Source organism: Cottoperca gobio, chromosome 13 (genome assembly GCF_900634415.1).
Source record: "Cottoperca gobio chromosome 13, fCotGob3.1, whole genome shotgun sequence".
Classification (NCBI taxonomy): Eukaryota; Metazoa; Chordata; class Actinopteri; order Perciformes; family Bovichtidae; genus Cottoperca; species Cottoperca gobio.
The window spans coordinates 9,283,709-9,306,872 of record NC_041367.1 but is presented as its reverse complement, the minus strand read 5'-3'; the positions used below and the strand labels follow the sequence as shown (position 1 = coordinate 9,306,872).

General features: G+C 40.6%; 1 protein-coding gene across 1 annotated transcript in view; it reads left to right on the top strand.

The window, feature by feature from the left end:
• The window catches only part of LOC115018287 (cGMP-inhibited 3',5'-cyclic phosphodiesterase A-like), a 43,627-nt gene extending 32,211 nt beyond the window's left edge, over positions 1-11,416 (top strand). The window contains 14 exon segments of the mRNA XM_029447221.1: positions 2,583-2,728; positions 2,882-2,997; positions 3,456-3,699; positions 3,927-4,003; positions 4,183-4,379; positions 4,528-4,665; positions 5,062-5,173; positions 5,899-6,006; positions 6,456-6,655; positions 7,004-7,207; positions 7,394-7,555; positions 10,073-10,216; positions 10,218-10,341; positions 11,017-11,416. Of these exon segments, the coding sequence (XP_029303081.1) occupies positions 2,583-2,728; positions 2,882-2,997; positions 3,456-3,699; positions 3,927-4,003; positions 4,183-4,379; positions 4,528-4,665; positions 5,062-5,173; positions 5,899-6,006; positions 6,456-6,655; positions 7,004-7,207; positions 7,394-7,555; positions 10,073-10,216; positions 10,218-10,341; positions 11,017-11,330 (2,286 nt within the window). The 3' untranslated portion in view covers positions 11,331-11,416.
• The last annotated feature ends 11,748 nt before the right edge of the window (positions 11,417-23,164 follow it).

Below are 23,164 nucleotides of genomic sequence, written 5' to 3'. Positions count from 1 at the left end.
GTCACAATTAGACACTTCTTTCTGGTGCGCCTTCGTAGCCGAGTGGTTACACTGCATGTCATGTAACCTTAATGTCCCTGGTACGATTATGGACTTGGAACCTTTGTTGCATGTCCCATAGCCCTCTCTCTCTCTCTCTCTCCCCCGTTTCTACACTGTCCTCTGTCAAATAAAGGCAAAAATGCCAAAAATGATTAAATAAAAAGGTATCACTTCATTTTAATTGATGCAATAAATCAATGCAATAAGATATCGTATTTTTCATTCTGTGCGTTCTTCTTCCTTGTCATAAAAGTGGCGCATACATTACCTATAATGCACCCCGACAACCAACACTGACAGTTTCAGCAGAAATAAAGAGCAGGCTAGAGGTCTGGTATACTCATTTCTCTCTAACGCCACATCCCCAGATTGTCCCAACTGACGCAGTGATATCACTTGAGGCAATTTATCAGATTTCATACAGCTCCCCCTGGAAGTAGTTGGGATCGACCCACATTTTATTTCAGCCTAACATTGTTGAAACACAGCTGCTATTGGTAGCGAGAGAAACAAGTTGGCTCTGCACACACACTCTGGACCCGTTCATGTGAGTCAGCCGTCACTGTGTGTAATCGCCGTTAGTAGAGAATCCAGTCTGTTCATACACTTCAGTGATAAACCAGAGAACTGTACAGTAACACGGCTTCATGATCAAAACCACACACATCCCACTGCCATAGCTGTGTTCATAGAAAAAAATAAGATAAGTTGTATAAAAGTTAAGTTTTTTTTGTCCGCTGCAGTACACCCCCATTTCTTCCCTCACTGCTGCCGTAGTGTGGGGCTCTAATGTAGCTAACAATGACGCACAGGCTTCCAGAGGGCTTTTTAATGTTTTACAAGGCCAGTACTTCAAAATGTATGCGTGCACTTAAGGCGGCAAGGAAACTAAATAAAGCGTGTGATGCAATTCAGGATAGCCTACCAGGAAAGTGACAAGCAGCTTTAACACTGCCTGAGTGCACTCAAATGCTCGACCCATGTAGTGAAACTCAATGAGATGCTGTCTCATTTTAGCTCATTGGGGATTTTGTGAGTCTGCATGAAGCAATGGGTTAAAGTTGGTGATTCAGCTCACTTGTGCTGCCCGGTTGTATGGCTCTGAACTAAGGACAGAAATAGCAGTTACGTAAAGGCAATAAGAAATGTTGATGACAGAGGTGCATTTGTTATTCTGGTTTTTACTGAGCTTAATGGGACAGAAAAAAACACTTTGTTTCATTTTTTTGTTAAAAGCTGAGGAACGATTTGGCTTTCACTTGTCTTTACCCAAGGTCCACATCCAGCAGTTCTGGCTATTTGTCAACTTTATAGCAGCTCTCAAACATTAAAACACACTTCTGGTTCACATATTTGTCTTTATGATAATTCCTATTGCAGTCACACATTTCCAAAAGCATACCATAGTGTTTTATATTTATTTGACTTTAGTGCGGAAACAAAGTAGACTTGATGTAAAACGTCCAATATAACATGCAGCAATCCATCACTGCCAACATCACGTCTACTTATATTATTGTCAGCTACATTATTGAATAATAATGCAGTACAGATGTTTTGGATCTGCACTTAAAGCTGCATTACCACACAGTAATAACATTCACAATAGCAAAAGCAGACATGATGTTCACAGTGATTGATTACCACCAATCACTGTGTCCTTTCTTGCGCACACTATTAGATGCCTTTGATTAGCTTTCCTTCACTGTAGAAGGGAAGTATACAGCACAGCACTATGAGATCATGTGTGTGTGTGTGTGTGTGTGCGTGCGTGTGTGTGTGTGTGTGTGTGTGTGTGTGTGTGTGTGTGTGTGTGTGTGTGTGTGTGTTTATCTGCCAAGTGAAAGACAAGTGAACAGAGAAAGGGGAACAGACATGCTTTTCTTCAATTCTATGTGAAATGTGATCCTCTGCTGCCCTCTATAGTCCACTGTGTGTGTGTGTGTGTGTGTGTGTGTGTGTGTGTGTGTGTGTGTGTGTGTGTGTGTGTGTGTGTGTGTGTGTGTGTGTGTGTGTATGAGAGAGATCAATACACCAACTGTACAAGAATACAAACTGACAAATAACTGAGTTTAGCTCAAGGCGTTACAACAAAATGTACAACATTGGAAAGATTGACACCACAGGCGAAACAAGTGTCACTCCTTTCTACTTACCATTCTGCCTCCCATATGCTCCAAAGATATGGGCTGGAAGAACAAATATGGCGTCAGTCTAGTTTGATGTTGAAAAGGAGGCATATAGCTTGTGGGGTACTGTTTCTTTAGAAGATGTACACATACAAAGACAAAAATATTAACAATATTTCCTTTATGAATACAAATACTATGAAACTGTTATAAAAAGTCCTACTGGGACACAACCTTGTGATATGATAAGAGTTCTAATGATTACAAGAAATGTTAGTGTAAATGAAACATTTTTGCAAAAGAAGATTCAATCCAATGCCCAAGCACAGTAATGGTGTCATTCTTGCCTCTTCCACGCCTCTGAAGGTTCTGTGAATGTGTAAATATGTGTTTTTTTTATCTGCATTACAGCGTCTAAGACGGAGTCTGCCCCCCGGATTGCTGAGGAGAATCTCATCAACTTGGACCACGACCACCTCAGCTACGGGGCTGCCTACCATCGAGCCAGGCCCTGTACGGCGAGACCGCTCAGCCAGCATCAAACACACTACAGAGAGGTAATTCACACACACACACACACACACACACACACACACACACACACACACACACACACACACACACACACACACACACACACACACACACACAATCAAGATGATTACAGTTCCTTTGAACAGTAACAGTGATGTTTTTTTTAATTAAATCAGCGAATCATGGAACAACTCCATGATGATGACCATCTCAAAGAGTCGCTCCATGTCGGCCTCCTGTGCTGCCTCTGTCACCATCAACCACCTCTACAGCAAACCACTGGGAAGACCAGGTGTGTGTGTGTGTGTGTATGTGTGTATGTGTGTGTGTGTGTGTGTGTGTGTGTGTGTGTGTGTGTGTGTGTGTGTGTGTGTGTGTGTGTGTGTGTGTGTGTGTGTGTGTGTGTGTGTGTGTGGGTGCGTGTGTGTGTGTGTGTGTGTGTGTGTACAAATCTAAACACACTGAGTACAAGCTGAGTATATTATATTAATATATAAGTTATTCGGGTAAAATAAGTCTTTGTTCACACTAGATTCTTTAAATTGCAAAAGAAAATTCTCTTCTCAGCTTGACTGTTTCCTGCACATATTTCCATAATTGTCAAATGTGTAACTTTCTAGTCTTTCTCTAATTGATATGACTTAAAACTTAGCAAAGAAAAAATACTCAATGCAAATGACGTGGATAAAGATGGAGTATCAAATGATTTAAGTACTGAAACATTAGAGTCAATGTCTCTCTCTCTTTCAGGTTTCCCCCCCTCCAACGTATCACCTCTGGGCTCTCCATGCCCATCTCCTCCCCACCAGGACTCGCCTGTCTCCAGCCCTACCATCAAGACATGTTCAGTGCAGCTTCCAGAGCCGGCTGGGCCCCCGATAGAGCGGACCCCTGGCTCTGTGGCCCCCAAGAGCCACCACAGAGCCTTAACTCACAGCCAGAGTGCCCCGAGCTCCACCACCCCTCACTGGCGGCCTCCATCACTCTGCGGCAGGTAACATACGTGCACACACACACACACACACACGCACACACACTAGATTAATTCTCCTGTTGTATTTTGATGAGCATATTATAAATGTATGTGGGGAATGAGTCACGTCATCAGTCTACGCTGGGAGGACAGCCACAGTTTCGATTATCAGATGAGGGCGAATGATCAGGATGGACGAGCATGTATCCTCTGAATGTGTCGGTGATTCTCTGCTCTCCTCCCATCAGCTGTGGCAGGCCGTTCAACAGTCGACTGAACCACAGGGGAGAATCTGTCGACAAAGGGGACAGACTACCCCATCCAGGTAAACAGCAGAGTACAGCCTATGATTGCAGCCTATGATATAAAAAGGAAATGCTTCCAGAGAGTAACCCGATTGATAAATACAGACTATTCTTCCATCTGATCTTCTCCATCAGTCATTGTAACTCTGTATAACCGTCAACATAGTTACATAAATTGCAGTGTGTAATGTCTCCTCAGATGAGCGTGCCGTAGCTTCTTCAGACTATGACAGCACCTACGACAGCACCTATGAGACCAACCACAGTGACAGCAGCGACTTTGCACAGAACGAAGAGGAGGGAGAGGGAGGCAAGAAGCTGCCTGAAGCAAGGGAAGGTTGCAGGGAGTATTTGGCAGAAGGCATCGTTCTTCACCCTCTCCTGCCATCACCAGAGGTAGGCAATCCGAGAGGCTTGAAAGTCTCAGAGATCATTTATGTGCTTTAAATCCACCCCAAGACAACGAGAAATAAAGAAGATGGATTATTTATTTCTCAATTAGAGCGTTGATGAATGATGTAAGTTATTCCTCTTTACCTGACAGGAAAAGCCAATCTTGGCCCCGGAGCCTCTTGCGGTGTCAGGGCTGGAGCCTCTGATGAGTCAAATCAACAATTGGAACTTTCCCATTTTCAGTCTAATGGAGAAGACACATGGCAAGACAGGCTGCATCCTCAGTCAGGTGAATCCCTAATTAGTGAGAAAATGTTGAAACCCATATGATATTTCTTTAATGAAAACATATCAATACTGATTCAATTAAAAGGAACTCATATTGATGGAAATGTTCCCATGTATGTAATAAGCAGCTTGATGTGGTCGTGGCATTAGTAGTGGGCAGACTGAATTTGCATGTTAAGCTTGCAGCAACAACAACAACAACAACAACACGAGAATATGAATCAGGGATACATGCAGTTTTGGCCAAAACGTCATCTGTTCCATGTTTTTGTGTCTCAACCTTTCTATAACAAAAAGTGTGCTTTGGTATGACAAGGGACTTGACCCATCTATACATCTGAACCTTTACAAAGATGAGATATGACTCACAGTATGTTTTCCTCGTGTTACATCCCAGGTTTCCTATAAGCTCTTTGAGGACACAGGTCTATTCGAGACCTTCAGAATTCCCGTACAAGAGTTCATGAACTACTTCCATGCTTTGGAGAACGGATACAGGGTCATCCCTTGTGAGTACATCTCCATGTTTATCAAATTGTTCAAGTGAATTATTGATATCCAGCATTACATTGTATCTGCCACGAGGGGGATGTATTGCATTGTCATAGTAATAAAACACCACTAATAGGCCTAGTTTCTGCTTCAGTAATTTATGGCTTGCTCTCATTGTTCACAGTTGGCAGCCATAACAAGTCACAGGATGATCATTTCTAATTAACTATGGTGTTTATGTCAATTCATATTGAACTGAAGCTGTAGCTGACAGGACAGCATGAGCTCTTAAATTGTTTTTACATAAACATATAAAATCCTTATGTTTCTGAAAGCAATTTGAATGACAGTGTGTGACTGAAGTAAGAACACTTAGTAGTAGTGTTTTCAATTACATTTAAAATAAAATATCAATAATGTTTTTTAAATTATGTAGCTGTGTTAACCAGTTGTATTCTTTTCAGAAGAACAACTATGTTTATACATTATTTTTAGGAGTATGTTTACATGGTGTACATCCCTATGACAACACGAATAATAGTGCCTGCTCAGTGGGATATCTTTGCACCATATATCTTAGATTTTCTTTGACATAAAAGTGTGAGCCGAACACACGTCCTGCTTACCTCTTAACTTAGAGCTTCGACAATTTCAATATCTCAATTTTACACAGTTGTCTACTGTGTACTATCAATCAATATCAACCCCAAATTGAAAATACAATTTATTTTACTCACCCCAGATCACAACCGGATCCATGCCACTGATGTACTACATGCTGTTTGGTACCTCACCACTCAGCCTGTACCAGGCCTGCCCGCCCTGCTGACTGAGAATGGGATACACACCGGTGAGGACTTTGAATGGATACAGTGGTTCCTTAAGTTAAAGTTAAGAATGTTCTTTAAATATGTAGAAACCCCAATTAATAATTATGTTTCTACCATTTTGCATCTTAACTATACAATAAAGTACGATACAAATATCACAAATGACAAGTTTGCCTCAGGGGACTTTAAAATCTGTACAGCATACAACACCCTCTGTCCTTAGACCCTTGCAGCGGACATGGAAAAAGTAAGGAGGGATCCATCTCCCAGGACGAACACACGTGCAATAGATGTTGTGTGTACAGAATACACAATATATGTGAAGATATATGTAAAAGATGGATCAGGAGGATGTCAAACAGCTTCCCGGTGCTACCAAATATAGTAACGTGGTCGTCAAGCAGGACCATAGCATTTGAGCACAAAGCACCGTCAGTGACCGTGAGTTGTGTTCTCTTTGTGCCCGTAGACTCAGAGAATGGCATTATGCCTGGAGCCACAGGCTTCCTGGTGTCCAAGATGAACTCTGTGCTGGAGGACGGTTATGGCTCCCTGGCTGGCCTTATCCCGGGTCTGGAGCTCATGGCCCTGTATGTAGCTGCTGCCATGCACGACTATGACCATCCAGGAAGAACCAACGCCTTTCTAGTAGCTACCAGTGCACCACAGGTAAGTGCGGCTGTGTGCAGCAACAGTTGCTCAGCGGTTTTGAAGAAGAGTAGAGCAAGCTGTCACAAAAATCTATTGCTTTGAGCTAAAATATGTTTGCTTAATGTCAATATGCCCTATGTGTAGAAAAACACGTGTTCCATTAAGGAAATATTACAGTATTAGTAGTTATACAACAATCTAGTGGGAATATGCCACAAAACAAGTAATCTTTGTGTATGAACCAACAATCAAAACACCAATGAACTCACCAACTACAAGAGAGTGATTCACAAACATTGGAGCTTACATCTTGAATTCCAAGACTGAATGTTAATTTCACTTCCTCCTGCTTGTCTTCCACCATAGGCTCTTCTGTACAATGATCGTTCAGTCTTGGAAAATCACCATGCAGCTTCAGCGTGGAACCTCTTCATGTCTCGACCTGAGTACAACTTCCTGGCTAACCTTGAACATGGGGAGTTCAAGCGCTTCCGCTTCCTAGTCATCGAAGCCATCCTGGCCACTGACCTCAAAAAGCACTTTGACTTCCTTGCAGAATTTAATGCAAAGGTACAAATCTATGAAATGTTTGTTGTCATTTGTTATCTTTTCTCTTTTAAATAATGAGTTGTTTTCCTGTAATAAAACATTTATTTTCTCCAAGATAAACTAAATCTGACAACCAGTCATTGGGGACTTCTTATCCTTAGCTGTGTTGTTTGTTTTACACATACCTTCCTGTGCTCATCTCCCCAGGTGGGTGATGAAGGGGTGTCCGGTATTGATTGGACCAATGAAAACGACCGATTGCTGGTGTGCCAGATGTGCATCAAGCTGGCTGATGTCAATGGACCGTTGAAGTGTAAGGAGCTGCACCTGCAGTGGACAGAGGGGATCGTCAACGAGTTCTACGAACAAGTATGCTTACAAGTCTCCTTCGAACTCTCACTTTCAAAGTTATTAACATCTAAACACATCTCACACGTAGATAGATGGAAGTGTACTGTACCAAGTACAGAAGGTGCTGAAAATTTTGAAGCCTCGAGTTTGTCGTTTTGGCCGTGTCCATCTTAGTTTTATAACCAGAAGTGACAGAAGAACAACCAAACACATTTTTAGGAGACCAAAATGTTACAATTTACTGAAAACACACTGTGAAAGGGTTAAAGTTGTAAGATTAAAACAAGGCGAGCAACTAGACCGAACAACAACGTGGTAACGACCAGTCGAGCACAAGATTGCCACGCCCTAAGGCATGCGCTGCTTTATCGTCTTTTCTACTCCAAATAAGACCATCACTTACAAAATGAACATTAGGCTGTATTTGGTAAGACTTGAAACTTGCGACAGAGACCATAAACTCATCAGGAAAATGTTTACAGGGGAGTACTAAACAACAATATGTCTCTTAAGTGTTTCTTATATAAGCTATTATTAGCCACCATAAGCTATTGTTCATACCAGACCAAGTGATGCTGTAGCTGCACAAACCCTTGAGTGTATAGAATTGAATAAGGGTGCGTTTTATTTCCTATGAATTCATCATCTCAAGTGTGCCTCTCTGAAGCGTACAGGGTCACAGTCACAAAGAAGGCCCGGTCTACACTTGCCGACGCTAGTCTCCCTTTGTTCCGTGAGATCAGGTTGCTTCCTTCTTGTTGCTGATATAATCTGCCAAGATGTCGGACCAATATATGTAACAATCTATTGGCCCCTGCTGCTATTGCTCTGTTAAATAACATTATGTAAATCGTGTGTTTGTATGCTGATTAGTGTGTTGACTGTATTACGGCTGGCTTTGCAACCATTTCCACTCAGTGATCAGTAAAGATTACTTTACCTTAGTTTTATTACTAAGAGAAAAAATGTGTTATATCATCTTTCAAAAAGTAACTTAGTCTCACTTTAAACCACTTCAAAACTTCAAAGTTAATCAACATTTTAAAGAAACAACAAAACAAAATATCTTTAGGTATTATTTAGTCAAGAGCTCAACTAATCTGGTTTGATCAAATTTGATTACCAAGCAACCTACAAACTGTCCGGTTCTTGGAAATGTATAAGAACGCTTATGAGGCTAAAGATGTAATTGTAATGTTGCATTGCTCCCAAAAGACAATCACTCTTTTTGCTCACTTCCTCCACAGCGAGGCCAGTGTCAACTGCGTAACAGCACCTCTGCGGATGATAGTGATTTACTTTCTCGCTCAAAGACCTTTTCAGCAAGAGCTTCATGTGCTGCAACTGGATGTTCCCTCTGAACAGAATTAGAATAGTCAAAAGACTTGCCTACTAGCTCATGAATTTGTTAGAGACTACTGTAGACGGATGCCTGGCAACAAATCCTGCTCTTAACTAACAATGAGTCTGTTTGGTCACTTCAGTTAGTGTAGATAAAAATCTGATTAGCCAGAGAGAGATATGATATTTTCCTCAGCAACCACTTTTGAGGCATAATTTTATGTGGTGCATTAATGAAGGTAAAACTAGTATCTATAATATTCATTCTTCTCAAAATTCTAAATCTTTGTACATGTACACAGATTTCTTTTCAGATTCCTTTGACAATCACCAAACTCAGTCAGTATTTGTTTAGTTTATTTAGTCCATTTTTAATGAAGGGAACTTGTGTAACAAGGATATTTGAATACTGTGACAGCTGGTTACATAACATAATCATAGCTGTGCTAGTTACTGAGGAAATCCTCCTCCTTCTGATCTGGTTCTGAAGCTTAGCATTCGCCTCTCAGACCTTCTTTTCCATTCTTGTAATAGCTTTAGGAAATATCTATGTCTTTTGAGGGAGTGCGTATGTTCCTCTCTTCAGAGAGAGACAGATGACCTAAATGAGTCATCTTTGACGGTGCTCATTCACAGACACTCAGAGGAAGATCACAGGGATGGAACTGACACACACATACACGTATACTGTATATATATTGCACACACACTTACTCATGCATATGCATTTACATTACGCTCTGCAAGGCACCACTTCAATATTCACAACATTAGCCATTTCTGGTTAGGATAAACAATCTCCTCTCTCTCCCATCTTACTATACACACACACACACACACACACACACACACACACACACACACACACACACACACACACACACCTTTCACGTGAAGCAGTGCACTAACGTCATCCAGGTTTCAGGTTGCCATAGCCCCTCTGTCCTCCTACTGAATCGCTTAAAAAGCCCTGACATCAGAAAACAATCACATGACTGTCACAATATATGAAAGTACAACAGAAGCCATATCACACATTAGCCACATGCACCCTTGTTTATTATCAATAAATGTTAAAATAATGGAAGATATGCCAGAATTAAATCTGTGGGTGTGCATGTTCCATTTTCAAGTTCATGGATATTTGATCATTTCTATGCATCTCACATTTCTGCCATGTTTGTACCCTTCTAGGGTGACGAAGAAGCAAGCCTGGGCCTTCCCATCAGCCCGTTCATGGACCGGTCCGCTCCGCAGCTCGCTAAACTACAGGAGTCATTCATCACTCACATTGTGGGGCCTCTGTGCTCCTCCTACGACTCCGCTGCTCTCATGCCAGGGACGCTGGGTTGAACCACCTGAAGGAGAGACGGAGCCAGAAGAGGCGAAGGGGGGACAAGATACAGAAGAGGAAGAGGAGGATACGGCGGATGAGGACGCATCGACAAGTTCTGACACCTCCCGTATGTCAAACCTCTTAATGATTAATGTTGCAGAAAATATCTCACAGTTATAGTCTGTCTCTGTGATTTCTTAAATTGTTTTATTTATATTTATTGGAAGGCATTAGTACCACTGGATCCACGTCATACAACTGTGATACTTAGATAGAATGCCAAGCAGAGATTGTAACTATGAACCTGGCAATGTTTGTTATTTAGCTAACATAATGAATGGCACATTTGAATAAGTACTTTGGCATTTTGGGAACTACACTTATTCGCTTTCTTCCTGAGATTTAGATAAAATATTGATACAAATCTGTTGACAATATGAAGCTAGAGCCAGGAGACAGTTTAGCTTAGCTTAGCATAAAGGCTAGAAACGGGTGTAGCTTCTTGTAGTCGTGTTGTTGCTCAGAGGTTGCAAGGAAATTTCAGGAAGTCACTGGCCACACCTTGTTGTTTTACTTCTAGGTAATGTATGTATTAAACTAATGAAATATAACTTGTTTATTAAGGGCTTTAGAGGTGCTTTAAACTTTGGACAGAGTCATTCTAGTTTAGCTAAGCTAACTGTCTCCTGGCTGTAGCTTAATGTTCAGATATCAGAGTGTATCAATCCTTTCATTTAACTCAAGCAAGGTTAAGGCCAACTTTCCCAGGATTGTGTCTAACTGATGAATTTGTGTCTGACAGAGCGACAAGAAACCAAAAAGGTGAGCAGGAGGAAAGTGTTTTGCCAGATAACACAGCATATTCTGGAAAACCATGAAATGTGGAAAAGAGTCATCGCCGCACAAACCCAGGAAGAGGCTCAGAAAGAGGAGCCGAACTGCATCAGCAGCCCCACCGATCCAATCACAGCCATTCACGAGGAAGAGGAAGAGCAAGCAAGCAAAGAGGAGGAGTCGAACGATGGCCTCGATGAAAGGGAAGAGGTGCCGGCTATAGAGGAAGAAGAAATCCTTCCACAAGATACTTCAGGGGAAAAAGAGGAGGAACCAGAGTGATATTATGAGCTTTGACCTCCTCTTAAAACCAGGAATCTGAACGTTGTCTAAAAATGTTTGTTTCTTTCCTAACTAAACTCTTGATATGGTAGCCAGCGTATCACTTCGACACAACACTGTAGAAGATATTTTTGGGTAATATGTGCCTAACAAAAACTGGGTTTGAGGACAGGGATGATGCATGCCCAGTTCATCTGATGAGGGGAGAGAGGTGAGCAAAAGATGAAGCGACTGAGGAGTAGAAGAAGAAGGTGAAAAACAGAATGATTGGGACTGTACTTGTTTTTGCTGTAGTGTTTGTTTTAGTCTGGATCTGCTGCCCTCACCCAGGCTGCCCATCCTGCACTACGGACCAACCACGCTGATTCACAAATTCACTCCACCAGTGAGTAATACACTGTCACAAGCCGCCCCACCCTTCTTGTTGCACCCCTGCTATCGGCACACTGTGGAGCCACCCAGCTGGTTGAGGATGTGCAACAAGTCCCTTCTTCTTGAAGACAATGAGATGAAAGCCAGGGAAAAAGCTGTGTCCACTGAGGCTCAGCTGTGTGGATTTCAGAGGGAGACAGAAAAAAGGGCCAGTTGTAGCGCATTGTGTATACACACACACACACACACACACACACACACACACACACACACACACACACACACACACACACACACACAGACAGACACAATGTTACTGTAGAAACACATTCCATACTCAGAACAGATAGGAAGTTTAACAAAGAACCCTGTTGCTCTAAAAGCTTTATTCTTGCTCAAGAAAAGAAAACATGAAAACAAGGGTTTTGTTCATGTAAAACAATGTTTGTGCCGCATGTTTTCTCCCTGTGTTTTGTTACTCAAAGTCAGTCCAGCACACCTACACGTTTCCAGGCCACACAACTCAGGAAAGCAGAAACCCACAGAGAAAAAGAAACAAAAAGGACTTAGTTCCTTTGTCCTTTTACTTGCCACTGCTTCAAGATGTTCTCTCTCTGCTGTTTGTGATGCTATTGATTTACTTTACCACTCAGACACGTGGTTCCCTTTGCGAATTACAAAGGAACCACAAGGAAACCAAGGTAATTGATCACATTATACTGTATATCACAATTCTATTTAATTTTATCTGCTCTCCTAGTGTCAGCCTCCCCCATGCTACAACACAGCAGATCATACTGTTAATCACATTAAAACAAACTTACAAGACACAAAACTAGCTAATAAGGTAATGTGTTTTGTTCAGAATATATCATTTGTGTCCACATTTTATACCACTTGTTTTCTTCACAGTAACATACTCACTAATGACAATAAATCTTTCTTCTTTGCAATATAATTTATAGCCTGGTATGTAAGCCAACTATTTCCTGAAGTAAAGTAATCCAGTAAACCATAGTGGCCCAGGCCAGAGCTAGCTCACAGCTCCAAATCACCCAAGAGGATTTACATCAACAAGAACATTAAAGATGCAGGGGGTGCTGTGCATCCACAAGTAACTGTCTACAAGTCTCAATCAGATCCAAATCATTCATTCATAAATGTATAATGATAATTAATATATGATGTTAGTTAATAATTTATTGAGTCAAGTAAAGGCAAATTTAGGATTAACACAATGTAAGCAAATGTAGTTTTCTATGACACTTGTCAGGGTTTTCTTTACCAACACTGAGGAAATCAAAACATTTTTTATATGTAGTCAAATCTAAAGGAGAGCAAATAAAAAAAAAGCGATTTAAGAATTTTACACGACACAAATGGGGAGAAAAAAAAAGTGCTTTGACAAAAGCTGTCATTGAAGATGTCTGTGTTCTGCATGCTTTCTTTTTAAAGTAGCATATTTTGGCCAAAAAGTGCAATAGAGTAAGAGAAAGTTCCATTGAAATCTAATCATAGGTCAGCAGACCTGGATATTCTTTCTCCATGTGTAGTCCTTACTGACTGATACTGAGCGTATGGCTTAACAAGGTGTGTCTTTGCTCTCCTTTGATGTTCTCAGAGAAAGATATTGGTGGTGATGGAGGAGAGTGTGAACAAGGAGAACAGCCTTAGTAATGAGACTTAGTAATGAGAGAAGAAGGAGGAGAGGGAGAATCCTTTTAGCTTGACTTGTAGCTGCTTATGACGGGTCAGGGTTCAGATCCTTTTCACAATTCAGTAGATTCCTCTAGATGTAACCCTTTGAAGATGAGCCAGTTCGGTCGGATTCAAAATCATGTGATGATATATGTCTCCAAGTCTTCAAAATGTATTACAGGGATATTCGGTGCATTGTATTTGATCTGACATTGGCAAAGCAGCAGGGGCACTCAGATCCAGAGATTTTAGGATGTCTTGTGTCTTCACTTACTAATCCGTAGCAGGTACTCTGTGTCAGAATTGTAAATTGAACAAGGGCACATTTTAATACAATTGAAAGACTTTCTTGGATTTTGACAGCACTTTTTGGAGAAGCTGCCTAAGGCTGGCTCAAGAGACCTTTTTGGACTAGGCTAGGTAAATGAAAGTAGGGAGTTTGTGCTTATATCTGCAGCGCTAGTTGTCAGAGGCATTTGACAACTCTGTAACTTTGCTACTGCTCTGTAGCATGAAGGGAATTTGCAACATTGCAGTTGCAGAATCCCTCAATGATTAGCTGAGGTGCACACGAGATGACACAAAATGCTCAGGAGTATTGTGATAAGTTAATTCACCATAAACATTCAAATACAAAATAGAAACATTACCAAGAAGGGAAACTGTTTTAAAACAGAAACACCAAAAGGATTTTAAGATAGAAGTACAAACATCCACTAAGGATACAACATATACTTAATGCAACCAGTCTATTAGACAGTATTAACATGCATTTGATAAAAACAGACTAGGCAATCTATTGAATAGGCTTGTTTGCACACACAAGTTTTTACTGGTTGAATTTGCCCTACTTGTGACCCGATTTCTTAATTTAATTAGCATTTTACTAACTTTAATACTGTCTAAATCCTCAGCTGTATCCGTTGCACTCTTATCAAAATGCCCAATGTGCAAAGGAGGGCTGAACTGTGTAACATAATGCCCTTGACTGCTTATTCCCTGTACTTACAAAAGGGTGCAGTGGTTGAGCTTGTTTTTACTACTATAAAAAAAGAAAGCCTGTGCTAGTCAAAGCCTGGACACATTGTTCGTGTTTCAGTTCCAGTTGAGAGAAAAAGCAAGTCAAGTTTATTTGTAAAGACATGCAATGCATTGAGAAAAAGGAACACAGAGAAATATAACCAGACACATTTAAATAGGATGTATAAGAGTAAGATGAAAGAAAGCTAAAATAGAAACAGATGAAAGAGTCAAGCCGAATGCTTGCTTCTCCATCTTTAGTTTGGACTCTGGAGACAGTAAGTAGACCTGAAGGTTCATAACGGAGCAGCGTGTAAGAACTTTATGTTGGCCCTAAAGCCATTCAGTGCTATATAAACCAACAGTTGTATTTTTTAAAGAAAATCCTTTGGCACACAGGAAGCCAGTATAATGATCTGTTAACTAGACCGATGTGGTCTCTCTTGGTCTCAGTGAGGACTCAGCGTTCTGAAACAGCTGCAGCTGTCCCATCGACTTGAAGAGAGTCCTGTAAAGACAGTGTTACAGTGGTCGAGCCTTTTCATGTTTGATATATTCTTAAAGCGATAGTAAACTGATTTAGTAAATTGTCTTAATGTGGATGTTAAAAACGAGTCCATGACTGCACCGAGATTCTGGCTTTGTTTGTGGTCGAATACATTTTTACGTAAATTATTGTAGATGTTCATAGAATTAACTTTTATTTTGAAAAAACTCAATTGAGTTTCTCTTAACAAACTGTAAATGAAGTCCTAAAAGAAAGATTACCTCCAGCGTTGAAAGCCGTGGACAAAAGAAAGTCCATAATGAAAGGAGCTAATGCTAAAAAAAGAAGAAAAAAAGGAAGAGGCAAAGTGGTATCTGACCCCTGGAACAATTTGTGTCTTACCTGTCAACACAGAGTGTAGCAGTGTATTTGTAGTGTATGCAGCAAGACGCAGTTGGATTTATCCAAGTCCCCTGCTCGACCAAATGTCTTCCAATAGCTTCTCCTTGCACTGGCTTGTCACGATGAGTCTATCTGTAGCAGTAAAAATGATCTGTAAACACCAGCTGATACATGTCTGATCTACACATTGGTGGGTCATGTAAGGCATCAACTGGAGTCTTTTATTTGAGCATTCTTGAAGCTCTGTACAGCAATGTAGCTTCCAAACTTTTGTTATTCCAAGAGTTACTAAGACTGTAAAAAGCTCTGCAAGCCTCCTGTAAACAACAGGCATTTGAGCACATCGTGAATGAGCTTGAGCTCCATGCACTGTAAATACCCGACGCACCATATAGTATATCGAGGCCTCACTTGCAATCTATTGCGCATACTCTTGCAATGGATTTTTTTCTCATATCTCACACTTGCACCATCCCATACCCCACTAATCTGTTTGGGAATTTATAGATTTTCTCACACTCCCTTTATTTGCTTGAATTCTATGTGATCAGAGAATTCCGAGCTCACTAGGGATCTATTTAGTGAAAATAGACGCTTCTCTCTTCTGATCTCCCGTTCCAGCCCTGCCTCACTAACTGTGTACACTGCAGTGCAGCAATCAAAGAGACTTAATCAAAGCTGTGATAGAATTTGGGGTCGCTATTTTCGTCGTAAACAATCCAAAGCTGTGTGGAGCCATTTCAGGGTTTTTTGAGTCGGACATAAGGGACGGGTCAACTGGTCGTTTCCTTTAAAGAGTCTTCTTTGCAATTAAATGAAAGGACCATACCAGTGTTTTTGCAATTGTTTTGCTTCTTATCGTAAATACTAATGTATAATTTATACTCAACATATTTACATTTTTAAATGCATACTTTACAGTTTTAGATTTTCTAGATGAAACATCCATTAGCACAGTCCAGCACAGTGAACATTATGTTATGCAGTTTAAGGGGAATTACTTGGAAAGCTCTGTACTGCATTACCGCAGCAATACAATGCAACTCACAAAAAGTAATGCAGACTTAATGCTATCATTTTATAAGCATTTTTTTTTTTTTTTATAAATGGAAACCAATGGATTCCAGGAACAGTTGATCAAATACATTCACATTTGTGAAACACATTAGCGTTGTATGCAAAATGGTCACACAGGCATAAAGCACCTGCAACCTGCTGGTATGGTCCCAGTTTACAGTTAACACCAGTCTGAAAACCTCTGACCACACGCAGCAGTTGTGGCACGGGTGTGAGCAGTGCTGCTCCTGTAACCACAACCAGCAGTGATGTCACAGTGTACTGACGCACCCTGAAGTACACTTGTACATCACCGCAGCAAGGTGAAAAGTGAAAACCAGCAAACACAAGATTTTCACAGGGTGTTTAGTTGCTCTTTAAGTTCATTTGACTCGTCTCCTTTTGGTCCTGAGTAATATCAACTTCCTGCTGGCTCTCAAAATTCTTTATTTGCATCCTAAGGTAAAGTAAAGATTGTTGGCCACCAAAGCATAAAAGTCATCGGTTTCATTTTGGGTCATGGCGTATGTTACATACGTCTCGTTTTACAAAATATTTGTGAAAATCTGGGCCAGAACACAACACAAGAACAGGGTCTACAACTAAATTACGTCAGTTCATCAAAGCCAGTCACAGTGGTTTCTTTTACATGGCGATGAGAAGAAGGGGATTGCTGCACGCTGGATTGACTTGTGCAAACCAAAGAAACTTTTTGAACTCTGTATTTTTTTGTGATTTGCACAAAATGAGCCCTAAAAAGGAGCATGTTTCTTGCATCTTCTTATTTGTCAGTGTTATCCAGAGCACGGGGAGGATGTCTGGATATGAATATACTTAGTAACCGTTCTCATGTAAAGTCAGGGCAGATTAAAGCAACATAAGAACCCTCTTTGCATTGATCTAACAGACGGCGTTGTCCACATGTCTGTTGTTATGTCACTGCATATTCAACAGGCAACAGTAGCACTACAGTGGAGCTGGCAGATTGTTCTGCTCTCAGACTGAAGCCCTTGTAGTTTCTTTTGATGGTTTGAACCAAAAACATTCCTTTTTGTATTGTTTGTTGCTTCAGCCAATTTAAAAGGGGGCCATGCTCCTGTGCCATACCATTTACACGCGTATGTATGTCTACATTGTTTGAATGCTACATTCATCAGCTTGTCACAAAGGAAACCAAAACTAACTTTTTTTTCTCACCACCTTTAAAGCAAGACAAACAACTCATATGTTTTTTTTTTTACTGTATAGCAGACACTTCACAGACTCAATTATTTTCTTCTCTCCAGTATCTTGCACTTGTAGCAATACACATGTAGCAATACCTACAGGATGGGGAAATTGTGTGATTCACCAGTATTTGTTTAAGTGGAATATGACATTTTATTTCTAGATATGGTTTGACTTTGTATAAAACAAATATATACTGTACAGATTCAAAAGTATATTATAACAAAAAACTTTTAGAAAAATATTTATTTTTACTGTTTTGTAATTTAGACACAATACTGTAGCTCCTCTATTGCCAGACTTACTGGAAGTGCCTCTCGATAATGTATTACAAAGTAACTATACAGTATATTGGGATTATTAGAACCTGTCACTAGCAGAGCAGTGTTGATGTTGTAATGTGAATATTGTTGAATAATAAGATTTATAAATGCTTCACACGTGTCTGTCTTCTTCTTCAGTCATTTCTTCAAATTTCGGTTGAACTAGGACATTTTACAACAACATTTAAAATGATGGATATCATAGTAAAATATGAGTTTGACGTCATATGAGTGGTAATTGTTGATCATATATTTTCAGCTGGCAATGAGCAATGTATTCTATATACCTGAATTATTTATATCCAGTCCTGTTGGTCTATAACTAGTCAACCTGACCTATAGTAAAGCCTAACTAACATAAAGCACAGGTCCTGACCATATGACCATATGTTCTGATGTAATAAATAATGCTGTTAGATTTTCATGCATTGTCTGCTTGACTGAATCTTGTGTTTAAAATTAACCTTCTCAAGCGTAAGGGAAGTGGAGCCAACTGCAATACAGTAACACTGTTTTACACGGTATTAAAAGAGCAGTGAGTGTCAACAAAAGCACCTACTGCTGCCAACACTGAGCCTTGGTGGCTGTGAGAACAGATTTATTCTTACAGGTTGAGTTTGGAAAGGAAAGGCGGAGAGGAAGCCACAAGGGATCATGCAGCGTCTGATCTAAAGTGACATATAATTGGTAAGCATGGCTTACACATTACAGTTACACATTATTCTATCTATTCGTTGATGCTTCCGGTCCAAAATGTGCTAATTGCTATTACAATGTTGTCTACATTCAACCCCATAGTTATAAGCGCATATGAGCTTTACACATATCCATTATTAACTAGCTAGCTACATGTTTTTAATCAAAAGTATCTAAATTGTTGGGGCAGAACCACACATTCTTCTCTCTTGTCAAAACCTGGCGTCTACAGTACCCACAATGCAACTCAACCGACGAGATTCTGTTGTGCTTTGCTATTGGTTTGGAGATCTTTAAATGCATTGATAATATTTCTTAATTTACAATTGCAATGATCAAATTACTTATTTGAGATTTTTTTTCTTTTTAGGTATTTCTGGGGCAGAGGACTTCATACATTTACCGCATCTTCTTCTGTCTAGTACAGAAAGAAGGTAATCCCTTTGGTAATCTTGTTTTCATTGAAGCTGACTTCTCTTTGAAGCGCTTTTCTTCTGATCCAATTTGCCTCAGCCTTTGCAATTTACCAGTAGGTATGTTTGAATATCAAAATCCGACATTCTTTTCTTCCATCCATCGGGTGGACTAAGCATATAGGATACTAGTGCTGGATTTGTATATTAATATAGACATTTACTCTTCACTGTCTCCCTATCCTGCAAATGATGTGCTCTGATCTCTCCCCCCCCTTTCACCATTGTTCTGTATCCACAACTACCTCATAGCTTCACTTCCTTCCCTCTATTCATTCCTCTCTCGAGATAATCCGTGCCCTTCTTAGATCTGGTCGTGTGACGTCTGCGGATAATGAGCATGCATGGGACTCAAACCTTGTGGGACAGGAAGAAAAAAAATCAAAAAACTTTATTGTCATTTCGAGCTATACAATGTACAATTCAAATGAAATGTCGTTGTCCTGGCTTACTGTAAAAGTGACTGAGTAATGAGGTCATAAATATTTAAAAGTGTCGTGGTGCTGATGCATAAATATAAAATAATTACTAAATATAAATGTACTTATATAATACATATATACACTCTATAAAATATATACATTTAAGAAGTTCTTAGAGTGGAGTTCACATCACATTGCTCAGGAGAGAAAGGTTCAACAGTCTGATGGTTTGGGGAAAGAAACTGTTGCAGAGTCTGCTTGTTCTTGCCAGAGGGCAGCAGGGAGAACAGGCCGTGGTGGGGGGTGAGTGGGGTCTTTTATAATGTTCTGGGCTCTGGTGAGGCAGCGTTTATTAGCAGTGTCTCTGATGGAAGGAAGAGACGTCCCGATGATCCTCTCCGCTGTCCTCACCACTCTCTGCAGAGACTTCCAGTCTGATGGTGTTGCAGTTTCCAGACCAGGTAGAGATGCAACTGGTCAGTATGCTCTCTATGGTGCCTCTGTAGAACGTGGTGAGGATGGGAGGGGGGAGCTGTGCTCTTTTCAACCTGCGCAGAAAGTGTAGGCGCTGCTGTGCCTTTTTCACCAGTGAGGAGGTGTGAAGCGACCAGGTCAGACTGTTTGTGAGTTGCACCCCCAAGAACTTTGTGCTGTCTGTGGTCTTCACTGCTGAGCCTGTTGTTTTGTCAACATTCAGGATCAGGATTGTTGGTGTGACACCAGTCGGTCAGATGCTTCACCTCCTCCCTGTAGGCCAGTTCGTTGTTGTCCCTGAAGAGTCCCACCACAGTTGTGTCGTCCGCGTACTTCAGGATGTGGTTCGTACTGAACCTGGCGCAACAGTCGTGGGTCATCAGGGTGAACAGCAGTGGACTCAGAACGCAGCCCTGTGGGGTGCCCGGTGCCGGTGCTCAGAGAAATGGTGCTGGAGGTGTTGTTTCCAACCCGCACATACTGGGATCTGTTGGTGAGGAAATCCAGCAGCCAGTGGGGTGTTGAGGCCGAGGGGTCCCAGTTTGCTTACCAGATGCTGGGGGATGATTGTGTTGAATGCCGAGCTGAAATCCAAGAACAGCATTCGCACATGGGTGTTCTTCTCCTCCAGGGGGGCCAGGCTCAGGTGGAGTGCAGAGGAGATGGCGGTGAGCAAACTGGAAGTGGTCGAGATTGGGGGGAAGTATGGAGATGATATGGTCCTTTACCAGCCTCTCAAAGCACTTCATCATGATGGGGGTGAGTGCTACCGAATGTATAAAGTAGCATACAGTAAGTACTACTGTACCTGGCCCTTCATATTATGTGGATCACAAGTTACCATAGCAACTCAGAAACATGCACAACTCTGTCTATTAAGGGTTTTCAAAGAACCAGTCATAAAATAAATAGAGGCAACGTTTACTTGTATTATTACACTTTTCTGAATGGGGAATTCTTTTTGAAAATCATAAACTATTGTTTTGGCTTTTATCTCTCAGATAAAGTATGAATAGAAATCATTGAGATCATCACAATCTGCTTTTGTCTAGCCTACAACATCACATTAATTATATGGCATTACTGGAAATATACAAAAGATATTATCGCATGGTTTCTTTCGGGTTTTATCAAAAAGGGGATAGGCTCTTGAATGCATACTGTGATTATTATATATTTATTTATTTATTCCAGACTAGCATAACTCCACATTATGGTTATTACAAATGTTAACAACTTTCTCAAATCTAAATATTAAAACATTTATGTCAGAATGAACTCTATCTTGATGCCACTTATTAGGGCAGGACGTGTTTAAAAACATCCAATCGTCCCAATTTAAATTGAACCAGGAACAAAGTCTGCAGTCTGAGTGAATTAGTGAGAGTGAATAAATCATAAACTGTCATGTCTGACCAAGAGGTCAGTGCCATCCACACAGAGTCAACTGTTTTATTGATAAAACAGCTTTTTGTTAATGCGTACCATCTGACAGTTGTGAATGCCAATGCAATCAGATAGCAGAGTGGCAGGACAGGTGCTACATCAACATGCTTCTGTCTCCACATGCTTGCCTAACATTGATTTGTCCTCCAGCAGTAATCAGATCAGGAGGAGGAAGTTAAGGTGGAGAAGAATCTGTACACACACAGCTGAACAACACACCATGATGCAAATACCCCCAAATCTCTAAGATTTTGGTGACATGTGCATGCACTTTCAGCTTTCAAGTCCTTACTTCCCACAAACCAATAAGGACATTTATGGAACTTAAAGGATTTAACAAAATGTGTTGAGCAAGGAGACAAATCCCTGTGATTTAGTAACAGAGCTCTGCCATTTACAGAATTCCCACCAAGCTGAGAATGCAAAGTGGTCGAATCCAAAGACTGATAAAGCCATAACAGGCAGCACAGAAAGCCCTTAAACTTCTATGTTGACTCCAATGTTGGATAAAGAATAGAGGTGGATGAAAACCACAACAGTAAAATTATATTCAAGATGAGCAAGATGCATAGCAGATCATGCAGAGGCCTGGATAAACTACTAACAATTCAAAACAGTCCTTGAGGAAATCCACTAAACTAACGTGCGTATGTTAAACAGCGCTCTTCGCCATCATCATCCAAAAGAGGGAACATCTTTTGGAAGAATGGTGCTTATCCCTCCAGTAGGTTTCCACAGACACATCTACGCTAAAGAGCATTGGAGGTGCTGGAGCTAGGGGTCTCTCAATCAAACCACTATGAATTGCATTGTGAAGTAACGAGGGATCCTGGGATTTGCTGTCTTTTGGTTAGGATTCCTTTATTTGTTCATCGTTCAGGAGGTTTTTACCGGGAGGCGATTTATCCGCATTGGTCTCCTGCTCTCCAAAACAAATGGACACAGTGATTAAAACTGGTGAAAACACTGAATAAAGCCATTTCACTTTAAAAATCAGTGTTTCTCCAACACTGTTCAGCTGCCACTACCGTTTGCTCAGCTTGTTTTTCTGATAACTTAAGATCCACAGCTCAACAACATATATAAGGTTTTTACACATTTTATAGCGGAAATGTTGCCCATACCTTCATGGGTTACTTGGACTACTGCAAGCTAATAAAATTAGTAAGCAAATTGTCTGATCCAGAACTACATCATGTGCTTGTTCTAAACCTTATTACAGAGAGTTGTAAGACATTTTCAGGACTTTGGCATTAGGAGAAAATGTTGCTGTTTTGGGCAGAGCAACAAAATGAACAGTAACTTAATGTCAAAATGAATTAAATCAGGGAAATACAACTCATTACAGAATGCAAACTGAACATGTGACCATGACTCAGACATTCAAAACCCAGTTATCTACAAGTAATTTTCTGATTCTGAAATTAATGATGCTTTCAAATGACCGTATTTAAAGCTTGTAAATAACATTACAGCAGCATGTTGGCAATTACATGGCATTGTATGATTCTGATGAGGCTCAGTTGAATTGAATAGAACTAAGAGAGAGGGGGGAGGGATAAAGGGAGGAGAAGGGAAGACACAGAAAGAAGAGAGAGAGATAGATAGAGAGAGAGAGAGAGAGAGAGAGAGAGAGAGAGAGAGAGAGAGAGAGAGATAGAGAGAGAGATAGAGAGAGCGATAGAGAGATAGATAGAGATAGAGAGAGCGATAGAGAGAGCGATAGAGAGAGAGAGAG